At 38.6% G+C, this 13,167-nt stretch overlaps 1 protein-coding gene across 1 annotated transcript in view; it reads right to left on the reverse strand.

The window, feature by feature from the left end:
- Positions 1-2,885: 2,885 nt before the first annotated feature.
- Positions 2,886-13,167, reverse strand: part of LOC140228644 (dual 3',5'-cyclic-AMP and -GMP phosphodiesterase 11-like) — a 159,319-nt gene continuing 149,037 nt past the window's right edge. Inside the window, exons 15-20 of the mRNA XM_072308892.1 lie at positions 13,051-13,160; positions 11,539-11,626; positions 10,196-10,296; positions 8,439-8,655; positions 7,007-7,090; positions 2,886-5,266 (exon numbers count right to left, since the gene is read on the reverse strand). Coding sequence (XP_072164993.1) covers positions 5,036-5,266; positions 7,007-7,090; positions 8,439-8,655; positions 10,196-10,296; positions 11,539-11,626; positions 13,051-13,160 — 831 coding nt within the window. The 3' untranslated portion in view covers positions 2,886-5,035. The remainder of the gene's footprint in view (positions 5,267-7,006; positions 7,091-8,438; positions 8,656-10,195; positions 10,297-11,538; positions 11,627-13,050; positions 13,161-13,167) is intronic.

Raw genomic sequence — 13,167 nt, forward strand, 5'->3', positions numbered from 1 at the left:
CATCATTCAAAAACAAACACACAAAAAAAAAAAACTACAAAGCAAAACATTTTGATGAGAAAGACACACAAGCAAAACAAAGAGGTAAACTTCATGCAGAAAGCATTTGAAAGTTCAGAAGTATTGGATCCTTGTCTTTATCTTGAAAGAGAATACGGAGAGGAGTTACATATTTTCTGATTTTGTCTGTACTAAGAGTGCCTTCAATACACACACAAAAAGACAAATGTGAAAGCTTGCTCTTATTGAGATCTCACTTCCTGCTTGTCTACCGGACCATTAACATACTCTGTATTGTCCACACATGTTAATACTGAATTACTCTTTATTCAAAAATGAAAAGGAGAAGCAGAAATCCTTTAAATACAGCCATCTTCAATTTCACTACTACTTCAAAACAGAGGTGATTCCTTTCACACACACACACATGGTAAAGAGGGGAAAAGTTCACCAATGTATCCCCTGCATAAAGCGCATGATTTCAGAGCAAGTGAAATTACCTCCGCAACTGTGTGCATGCTTTTGGCAATGTCCACAAACAAACAAACAAACATGGCTGAAAGAAGCAACCAAGATACACTAAAAGTGACTGTCTCACAGAATCCAACCAAAAGATTCCTTTTGCACCACTTTTACTCTCTGACTGATATACAAGATATCAACCATGCAGCAAAAATCATATCCACGACATCATCTCTGCTTGAGTAAAACTGGATTCAAACCGATGGTGGCTAGTATGGCACAACATAGATAGTGAATTAAGTTGGATTACCTGCTGTTCTTAGACAAATAGCTGTTAGGGAAGTCATAGAAAAAAGATTAAACTAGAAGGGAGGGGGGCAAATGGTTCCCCAACTCCACAAATAGTCATGGTTTCTTTTCCTGCTTTAGAATTAGCGAGAATTGATTGTATGTATATTGGATGCCAGATTCAACAACAAACCTCCATGTGTGCCTCTACCAAGAGTGTAAGCATATGTTGCCTTGGTGGAAGAAGAGAGAGTTTATTGTCAACAGGACAACAGCCATTGATGCACACAGCAGCTGTACTGATCAGTGAGCTGAACTACGAGTGCAATGTGAACTCAACCCTTCGACCATGGAGTCATTGCACAACCGGTCCATAGATAGCATATATCTTTGGAGTTTTCAGCAAACATTGTCGTCATTACAGTCAAGAATGTGAAATAAAAATAAAAAACAACAACTTTGAAGCACACATGCAGTTACACAGAACACTGGCTGGTGTTTCTCCACAAACCATGATAAAATTGGTGCAAGTCACATGCAAGCATCCGACCTCACTCTTCAAACTGAATATCAAGCTTTCAAATTGGCATAGTTAAAAGTAATGATTATTCAAGTTGCACAAACATATGTACATATATAAAATATGTTTACCAAGTATAAAATATGTCAAACTTGCTAAATAAATAAGATTGCTAGATAATGTATATTCTTTTGCTTACAGAAAGACTAAAGAGAAAATCTACATATCAATCAGTCATATATATATATTTATATATATTATATATCCTACAGCAGTCTATATATAATGTTTGTTTTTGTGTTTTTCTGTTTATTACAATGATAAATAGTGAAAGCATTGAATAATATTCCTGAATATAACTTATATCATGAGTATATACAACTACAGAAATTACTGCATTGAATAAAAAGAATATGAATACTAGTACTAAAAAGTGAAGCATCACACTATAGTTCATATAATGTACTGTGCTAAAAATGGCTTATTTCTATATATTTTTTTCAATTTTTATTTCTTTTTGTGAGTGTATATCTTCTGACTTTCTTTTTTTTTTTCTTATGGTGACCAGAATTATACTGGCTAAGATTCTGAATAAACATAATTATGTGAATATCACACAGGTAGTATAACTACGGAGAAGTCTAGTTGAATACAATCCTTAGTTGGGATTAACTGTAGTCATTTTGCCAATTTTAGAGTACACTTTATCTATTTCACTTCTCCCTTGTTATCTTTGTAATATGAGCACATCTTAGAATTCCTTCATTCTTTTAAGAAACTCGCAAACTTCATTCATGGGGAAGAGACAACAGACTGCTGAGTCCTGCTATTGACACGCTGGTTTGGGATTTCAGCTGGATTTCAGTTTTCATGGAACAGTTTGATGTCTTTGTTTCAGCCTAATGAAAAAGAAGCCATGCAAAGCCATGACAGCTCTTCTCTGGTCATTATTCAATCCAGAATGGTCACTCCACTTTAATAGCATGGATTGAGTTGAAACATCAACTCACATTTCACCCTTTCCAATAAAAGCATATATCACTTTCACCATCCTCTGATGAAAAAAGAAAATGTTTCAAAGATACACAAACCTTAATTCACACATAAGAGGACAAACCATAAACATTCATTATGCTCGCGTGAAAGTATTTTCTGATACTTGCGCTTCAAAAACAACCATCACAAAAACATCATGCAGTTTGGGGGTTAAAATAGAGCAGAACAATAAGGTTCAGAAAGAGTTACTTTGATCCTTAAACCTCGTTAAATAACAAGGAGAAAATAACCTTATTCCTTTTAAAAATCTATCATGACATGCTGTTCAACATGCCTAGAGCTAGCCTGCATGTAGCTATATAATAAACAAGTTCATCATGAGCTTTTTGTGTTCGTGTAGTTCTATAAAATCAAAGTTACTCCTCTTCATAAGGAACTGCACTTATGCAGCTGATGTTTTTAATGTCAAACCTAATAAATAGTCTCTCTTTCCATACATTGTTTGACAGGTAATCACATGCAAGGTGGGGGGGGGGGGGCAGAGTTGATATAATGATTTCTACCTCTGGCCACATAGCTTGCTCTGATTATCACCTGTTCCTTAGTTGTTGGTTTGTTTTTTTTTTTTGTAGTAAGTTTAAGTGGTAATTGAATCACAGAAATGTTGAAGAATACATAAAGTACAGGAAAGCAGATGGTACAGGAAACATACCTTCAGACTTCTGTGTTACATCAGTCACTAGGAGAGGAGAGTTTATCACCGTAGTCATGGCTACCATACAAAAACTAGATGATAGAAAGGGGCAGTATGATACTGGAGGCAAGACGGGGTAAGCTTGCATTGCAATGCGTCGCCTATGTGTGAATCAAAGATGCATCTCACTCATGCAGAATTACGTTAGCAGCTGTACTTCTTCAACCAACAGAGGGCAGTGTTCACTGATTGCCACACTTGAAACTCATTATTAATAGTTGGCTTTGTGGTAGGACAAAGGTGATGGTCTAAATTCATAGACACAACCTGACTGAATCCTTTGGAGGTCTCTTAGTGGAGTTATCCAAGCACACAGGGGGTAAAGAGTATTTTCTTGTACCTTCTCTACACTCTGACGGGTACACAGCATAGAGGAACTTAAACAAAGAAATGATTCATTCACCCGATGAAGACTAGTCCCGAGTAGGCTTGGGCAGGTGTCTATGGGAAATGCGGGTTGTAGCAAAATCAACCTGTCCTCAGTGGGTTAAGGCAAGCTGAGACAAAAAAGATTATAACAAACGAATCAAAGGCAGTATACACCTACATGGCAGAAGTTAGTTACCTGAATATATTTGAGATAAGACATCTTTAAAATGTGTTGCAAATCTGAAGAGTCTGCATGAGCTCACGAAAGGAAGTCTTCCAACACAAGTTAAGATGCTTATCACATACCCATCTTTCCAAATTATGCAATTAAATGACATGAAGACATTAAAAATGAGTGGCGTTTTGTCTGATTCTTCCTGAATGTGACTGTTGCTCTCTAATGCCTACACTAAGTCTCTCACTATGCTTAGACAGACGAATAATTGCATGCAATATGCACTCATAGCTGAGAAGGATGGTCATTCTATGATTTCTCTCTTCTACACAAAAGCCTGAACAAAACACAACTTCTTCCCCTAAAGAGCATATCTTGAAAAATAGGCAACATATGGCCATTCCAAATGAAGTCAGCCAAGAAACAAAACCCCAAATAACCGAGAAAAGAAAAAGCACAGACAAGACAATACCAGCTTTCATAAATGATGCTCTATCTCTTATCACTATGTCACAGACAGAAGAGGAACAAGATGAGGGAGAGAGAAAGGTGAAGACTAATCCAGCTGAGCACACTTCATGCACCACACCATGAGGTAACTACTGATTGTGAGACTGTCAGTTAGTTCACAAAGCACAAAATCTCTTCCATCATCTCAAGGACTGTCCATGCAATGGGAGCAGCAGGCAAAACCAAGCCATTCCTCATAGGTTATACCTTTGGGAAAAACTCAACGACAGCATTCAACCTCCTTAATGTCTTTCTTCATTGGAGAGTTACAGATCATGTGAATCTTTATGCTTGACATATTTCTGTGACACACATGTAGATTTCTTCTTTCAATTTAAAACAAATTTTCTTTGCACAACACCCTCATCATAAAAAAAAAGGAGGCATCCGAAACAAAGTGTGTCCTTAAAGACAGGACACACTTTAAACAGTCATCTTTCCCTCTTCAATTAAAGCTTTTGTCACCAAAGAAGGACTGCATAAAACTGAGCGAGCACAACCCTGGTCTCACATCGGACATTGAGAACTTGTTGTGCTGTATCCAACTAAGTTTGGGAAAGGGATGCATCCAAAGCACTTGTCTTGGTATCCAATCTTCATACACACTCAGAAGCTCACTCTTAACTGTTTCAAGGTACAAATACTGACAAATTTACTGGACTACCCTTTCAGGAGAACAATTAACATGTAATTCTTTCATATAAATGTTGCTATTGATATGCAGGGAAAGGGTCAGGGGTCAGTTATATAATAGTTGTGTTTTCCTCCCTTTTGCCACATAAATATGTCTACTGTTTGATGTGGTGTTGGTTAGTTTTGCTTTTAATCATTCGCTCAGCCCCGACTGACTGACATCCATACTGTCACATGAGGCAGACTCCATGCTGCTGTCATCCCAGGTTGCTCCCATCACTTCCTGCTCTCTCTGGACCACTTCCGATTCTCTCTCCGTCATCTGGCGTCACTTCTTCCTCGGCTGCACTCCCCCCGGCGTCGACGACGATGACGTCGATGACAGGGATGTCGTCTCTGACTCGTCGATGTCCTTCTCCTCAGCCGATACCTTGATGCGCTCCTTCTTCTCCTGCACTGGCTCCTCTATACTGCTCTTGGCCAGTTCTTGCCAGTTGTTTCGGTTCATTTGGCACATCTCCAACAGGGGCTTCATCTGATCATTGACTTTGGTCAGGGACTGGAAGGACAAAAAACAACGAGACAAGTGCCACTCTTTCATCAAGCTACTTACTTCAAATATGTATTATACAAATAGTGAATGGTCAGAGTGCGATGGTACAAGATTTCACATGAGGTGAAAGATAGAGGCGCTCTATTCAATGAGGCGAAGCCGAGTTGAATAGTGCGCCTAATCTTTTACCGAGTGCGTAATCTTGTGCCATTGCGCGAGTAAAGGCCATACACTATTTGTTATGTACAACACCTCGAACGTCAACAGATGTGGTCCACACAGATTCTTGAATTTAGCACAGAAATAGCAACCATTTTTCGTAAAAGACAAACGAGTAGCCGCACAGTCACAGTCACCGTGTACATACATACGTACGCAAAGAAGTCGATCGGTTGAAGTTGTTTACAAAAATGAGTGACAAAAGTATGCACTTGTAAGCGCATGTAATTGTTGAGTGCGTGCGGCAAATGTTTGTTTATTGTGACATCAGAGGCGTGCGATGGAACAAAAATTTCGAGTCAATCGTGAGTTTAACACAAGAGTCAACGGAAATGAATGACGTCAGCCACGCGCTATCCATTTTTGCTCAAACAAAATTGCATGGCTGACAGCCACACAGCGTGCGATGGAACGTTTAACTAAATGTTAAGTGATGGGCAATCAACCAATCGGATAGCTACATTCTAATTAGGCATTGTATTGTATAATGTGGCTGGAATGCTCCCTAAAGAGTCAACTGAACTGCACTGAAGGTACAAGTTTGAGTGACTGATTTCGTTTCATAGAAAAGCCTGTCCTTGTGCCCAGACATTTGTTCAATGCAGCCACTTGTTTACAGCAGGCACCTGATTCTGTTGCGACTTCTTTCCAATAACAGCTAACTCACTGCATAGCTCACATCTAACCTTACATATAGTATCCACCTGGGGGGGGATTTCATGAAGCGTTTTGGTCTGACATTTTTCTGACAAGCTGTTCTAAGCTACTGAAATCCTTGCATCTGACTGGCTGAGAGTAAATTTGTCTGACCGATATGTCAGACAAAACGCTTCATGAAATGCCCCCCTGATTTGTCTCCCCTGGTTTACATTACACTGTGTATGGCAGCCACACTTTCCATATAGAGTCTTATCTGTTGATATACTGACAAGTTTCTACTCTTTCTGCAGACAGTGTGTTTTAGATTGTTCACTTCTTCTTCTCAGCTGCAAGTTTGAATGATCAGAGGCGACAAGGTGACTTACTCTGTGTCTGCCTCTTATTGCGGACCAATGCAACATTGAGGGAATGACTGAGGTGTGATAGTGTATGAAACAGACTTTCTTACAGGAGTATGGTGCTATTTAATCAAACTCTCATCTCATGCTACAGATGTACATTAACCCGTTGAGGACGGACTGATTTTGCTACAACACACATTTCCCATCCACACTTGCCCGAGTATACTTGGGACTCGTCCTCAATGGGCTAATATGGACCCATCATGGTAGAAATGAAGGCAAAGTTAACATACATATAGGCTGTATCTCCTAAAAGTTTAGGCAGTTACGTCAAAATTGATCATCCAGAATCTGTCTGAAAGAAAAACACAAAGTCTGAAAACAAGAATAGCCCAAGTCTACAAACATTATTTGAGAAAAGGGATTTGAGTTTCAGACATGCTAAAAATCAATGGATTGGCCTGAAATGTGTTGAGACACATGCTTGGATAAGAGTTCTCTGTAAGTTAGAAAGCCTTTTTCTCACCTCATAACATGGCAGACATATTGCATCCACAAAGCCAACTTGCATCTTGGGCAGTAGATGATGCTTCTCCCTGTTCATCATGTCCTGCAGAGCATTCCAGGATGCACACCAGAACATAAAACAAAATAAAACAATGTATATAAAATAGGCCACACTGTCAACATCTGACATATCATAACAACCGTATAGAGCCAGTGAAATGAGAATAACACTTTCATATTATTAATCAAGCTACCTTTGCAAGTTGAAATAGCAGTAATGAATTAAAGCTCTTCTGTGGTTTCTTTCGCTTTCTTTAAGGCACATACTGCTATCAGGGCGACAAAACCTCATATCTCACAAATGTCAAATGTTCAGGAGAGCGAAAAGAACATGACAGCCAAAGCAATATAACAAATGGGATCACCTTTCCAGGTGGTCCCAGTTGTTAATGGGGTCAATACCATGCCATGGCGGCTTCATTTTGAGGGCATGACAGCTAAGATTTGGACAGCACGTCACTTAATTTAATGATTATTTGACAATTAATCTGATAAAGTGATTTTCATCAAAATTTAAGATACAAGGTTTTGTCACTCAATTGACGATATGGTGCTTTTCTGTTTATTTAATATCAACATGAACAATTACGTGGTTGATTAACATCATGAATTAGGTCTGAGAATTTTCTAAACAAGTGAAGACCACTGTTTGCTGAAGACTGCATTGATGTCATCTTTAACAGATGAAATCAACACTCTTACAGCATAAGAACATGAAATAATCTGTACAGTTGACTGATGGTTATACCAGGAGAAGGATATGGATTGCTTTGAAATGAAGAAATCACATCCAGTTGAAAGTTTAGCATCTTTGTGAATATGAACAGCTGAACAGTTCCAAATCATTTAGATGGCAGATTGAATAACATGAAGCAATGATATTCTGCACCAAACAAACAACCTTCAAGATGTTAATAAGAGCGACTTTACTAGTATGTCACTCACACAAAAATGTAGCTTGAATGACTTCACCACAATTCTCATAGATTTCCTGGTGTTTGCTACACATTAACCAACATCTCCTCAGAGATAATTAAAAAAAATTAAAAAGATGGCTTAAGTCTTCATAAAGATACCAGTGAACAAACATTTCTTTCAATGCCCCAAATTTTTAAATAACTCTCCTCCAACTATACTGTGTGTGACTTAACTGAAATGTTCTCTAAAACCATCTTTCTATTTTTGTTTTGAACTGTCTCAGCAAAGCTGTTTCAAGGCATTTCTTGAATGCCAGATAAATTGTTGACAGACAATTCTATGCGATTTTCTTGTGATTCATTGAAATCTGAAGGAAATGGCTTGGGTACTTGAACATTATAAAAGAACAATGACAGAACAATACAGGCAAGAGACAAGATATTCCAAGAATATCTCAATGCACTGTTTCTTACATCAGGGACTTTGTTAAGCTGCTGGCGTTCCAGATCACCCTGCTCAAAGAACTCGCCAAAGACGAGGTTGGCAATCTGCTTCTGCACCTCCCAGGGCTTGGAGATGGCCGAGATGTCGCACGCTGTCATCAGCATCCCACGGAGCAGCTCTCGCTGGTCCTCCTCTGACCAGTCACACTTCTGCTCCTCCACCAGTTGGAAGAACTCACCCCGCGTCCTAGGGGGTTGGAGGGAGAAACCAAGGTTATCTGGAAATCAGATTCTTGTCTGACAACTCAAGACTCTTTTGATATAACCTTTAACCTTTAACCTTTAACAGTGGAATGAATATTAAATGCAGTCACCCAGACTGATTGAACCTACTTGAGGGTTGTGATAATCTAAAGTCACAATCTTGCAGGCCTGTCAACATTCAAACATTTAAATCAAGGAGGTTCTGTAATGGAGTCTGGGAGCTCTTTGTGTGTTTCAAGAATCTCAATAAAGAAGAATCATTCACAAATCTGGGAGGCTTCGTATATTCTCTTGTAACTTCAAGAAGAGATTTTTCACTATTGTATACGCCAAATATTTCATGAGGTTTTTATTTTCACAAATTTCGCAAGTCAGGTGCTATTCACAAATCTAAAGACAAGAGAAAATATTGACTCTGATCACAGTATGAATGTGATGTGCATGTATACATTTCTCCTTTCAGTACCGTACTCCACGATCGTGAATTTAACCACTCGTGAAATCATCGGAAAGTCCCGATTCACAAAAATTTAGACTCGCTAATGGCATATAGAGTATTTAGGGAGCCTCCAGTACGATTAGGAAGATTTGGGAGCTCTGAGTCATGTAAAAAATGAAGACTGTCATAAACAAGCCCTTGGCAAAATTTGTATTATTTAAGGTATGTAAACTTGAAAAGACAAACCAAATCACCATTAAGAAGGCTGAGCTTTCACTAACAACAGTAAAGATAAGACTCACCTGATCATAAGAAAACAACAACATCAAGGTGCATCTTGCAAGCCCATAAATGGCTCATACATTCATGTTTCATAAAAATTCATAAAACCATTAATTCCTCGAATTTTCATAGTGAAGGCTTTCAAGTGTTATAATGCAAACACATATGTTTTTCCTTCTTCTATCACTATATTTCAAATCAATCCCCTTAGGCAGGGCTCCACACTAATTTTTATTTTTGGTGGCCCAAAGGCAAACATCCGACCTTTTTTAGTGGCCCGATCAGGCCACCAAATTCTTCATTTCTGAAATTTTGGTGGCCCGACGTGCGTTTTTGGTGGCCCTGGGCCACCGGGCCACCGTTAGTGTCGAGCCCTGCCTTAGGGAAGAAAGAAATAACACTGGTTTGAGGACATAAAATATCTGGTATCAGTCATGCAAATACTACATTGTACAAACAAGGCAGCTTGGAAAAAGGCAATGAAGAAGATGAAATGTCCAATTCCATTGACTGGAATATCTGACTTTAAATGATGATGATGATAATGATGACGATGATGATGAGGATAATGATGATTATAATGATGATGATGATGAGGATAATGATGATTATAATGATGATGGTGATAGTGGTGATGATGATGATGATGACGATGATCCTGATGATGATGGTGTTGTTGATGATGATGATGACGACGATGATGTTTATTCATAAAGAAATGCCACGACTACTTTAAATCACACCTTGGCATGGTAGACCACATCATAAAGATTAGAATTAGCTCCCACAGGACAATACTTACTTAAAGTAAAGCGCCAGGTCTGTGGATAGGATGGCGTGCTCCAGTAGTCGTATGGCATGTGCATAATCATCTGGCTGGAGATTCATGAAGATCTCATTGCCCTGAAAGAAATAACCAAGAAGAACTTTTAAAACTGCCATTCTGAGTAGAGTCAGTTTGGTCATTTTTTTTTTATTTCTTCAACAAAACTGCATCAAAATACAACTTGTTTTTAGCAAATCTCTTATTTTGATTTTTATATGGGTTATTCTGGATGCAGATTAAAAGCTGTTAACTTGGCATTGCATTTAGGGAGAAGCCCCTGGAAAGAAACATATCTAACTATCCATTCAAATGATTGATGATGTAATTAGTATTAGTTATGACATTTCATTTGACACATTGTCGATTTTCTGCAGCTTTTTTTTTTCTTTATCTTGTAGAAATGTTGCACAAAACTATCACGATCAAATTTCAGACTTCAGGAATGAGTGAATTAGAATAACAAAACACAACAAGACAGACACTTTTTTTGAATAAGTTAGTCACATAACATGATTACAAAAACTGAAACCATACAAAATCAGTCTGTTCAGATAGGAATGCATATCAATGTGTGTTATTCAACTCATCAGCACAAGCACCACTTGTACTGATGTGACAAGTTCTGAATTCAAACAAATTTTCAGACACATCATGCATCATTTGAAACAACTCTCTTACTCAATATTGATAAAATGACTCTGAAACGATAAAATGAGGAATGATGAAATTCTGAGAGAATGAAAAACAACAAGAATTAAAGCTGCTTCACACATCACACCCACAGTTATGCAGCTCACAAATGAGTGAAGTCATAAAAATTCCAAACGGAAGACAAGGACTGCCAGGGGCAAGAAAGCAAACCACACAGACAAAGCTAAACAAAAGCAAAAATACAGGAAAATCAAATTTTAAAAAAAAAAGTAGGTAAGTCATGTACAGTGTGTATTCAAATTTTATGCATTATCATTATTTACTGATTAATTTATCTATACATTTATTTACTACATGATATATATTTCTTTTTTTAAATGAAGGTTGTTCCTGAAAACAGGAATGGTTGCACAATGCTTGCAAAAATTATAGGTAGCAACATTTAGTGTAGGCAGACTTATTTTGCAATATCAAAATGTATCTAGCAAAGGAAAAGTGAGTGGAATAGGTAGCTAGCATATCTTCTTGGGGGAGAAACATCCCTGAATTTGAATATATCGGTAACCCCTCCCCCCTCCCCCTCCCCCTCCTCCCCCACCCCCCCCCCCCCCATGATAATTTGATTGGAATAACTACATGTTCTCACTGTTAATGACAGAAGGTCCTACCTTGCTGTTGAGGATCATGATACACTGGTCAAAGTGATGGTGCTCCATAGTGGAGGTGGAGTATAGCTGAGCTAGTGGAGACTCAATCCTGTTGGGATATCAATTAAGCATGTAGTCATTCAATCAATCAATCAATCAATCAAGCAATCAATCAGCAAATAATCTAATCAGTCAATCATAAATCAATCAATCAAACAGTAAGCCACTCTTGTCAGTCACTTGGTTATTAGTCTGTCTGCCTATTGGTCGAATCAGTCAATCACTCTGTTCGTCAGTCAGTTAGTCACTCACTCGGACAGCTGTCAGTCAGTCTGTTGGTCAGTCAGTCACTTTGTAAGTCAGGCAGTCAGTTAGTAAGTCTACTGATACAGTCACTGCCTTTTTTTTCTCTCTCTCTCTTTACAGAGATATTCCAGATTTACCCGTTGAGGATGGGCTGATTTTGCTACAACATGCATTTTCCATAGACACTTGCAGGAGTATATTCGGGACTCGTCCTCAATGGGTTAAAGGGAACCTCCTGCAGGCACAGGGAGGCTTAGCATGCTGTGTGACCCCAACAGCTGGCCTCAAGCTTATCAAGCTCATCTCTCATTGGTTGTTTTGACATTTTGTCTAGACGTAGGTTTGATTCAATCTCATTAACGGGAGCTTCATAATACTAAAGAGGAGAGTAGAACAATTAGCCTCTATATGGCATGGAGTAAGAAGTATCACAACAAGAGCTTCAGAGGTCATTCTGTAACACAATAATGAGAAATGTAGTGCCACATCCCTGGGTAACCTTAGGATGTATCAAATCATCAAATCACCCAAAGAGAATACAGGGAATACTGTGGGAGAATGTTAACAATCTAATTGCCAACAAGAATGCAGCTTCATCCCTAACCTCATACAGATCTTGCAAGTGACAAATGTGGAAACAGAGTACAATACCATGGAGGCTATCAAGATAGTTACTGCCTGTCATGGAGCCTTGAGGTTTTTAACTTGTTGTTGGTGACCAATCAAAACAAATTAATGCCACAGTGAGGAGATATGCCCAGCCCCTGGCATGATGTGTAACATGGGCATGATCCTTTGCATACCTACTCGCCTCCAGGACCTTCCATCCCGTTCATGATGTAAACAAGTCCACACAAGGTTCATGAAAATTATTGTTCATTAAAGACATATTTCTAACATGCAGTACAAGTCTATTAATTCATATCATATTGAAATGAAATAAAAATCAATTCAATCTATTGCCAAACACATAACAGAAATGTGAAATATTTGATGAACTGGGCCCTGTTGTTTAAAAACATAAGTCAGAAAATCAAACATGTCCCTGAATACTCAATTCTGATTGGCTGCTGACTGACTTACATTATGATTGACTCAAGCTTGATTACATAATTAAATTCATGTAACAGGACCCTGGTTTTCCTGTGCAAGATTACTCAGGCTCATGGGCTCATATAATGGGAGATGAAACCTTGACCAGTGTCATCCATTGCATGCTATACTTACATGACCTGGAAGTTGTTGTTGGTTCCCCTGTGGTCGAGGTCATGTGACAAACATGCTACCATGAGAGTCATGACCTCGAGGTCAGTTAGGACGTTCTTCATTCCACCACTCTGCCAG

Source organism: Diadema setosum, chromosome 5, assembly GCF_964275005.1.
Source record: "Diadema setosum chromosome 5, eeDiaSeto1, whole genome shotgun sequence".
In the NCBI taxonomy this organism is placed as follows: domain Eukaryota; kingdom Metazoa; phylum Echinodermata; class Echinoidea; order Diadematoida; family Diadematidae; genus Diadema; species Diadema setosum.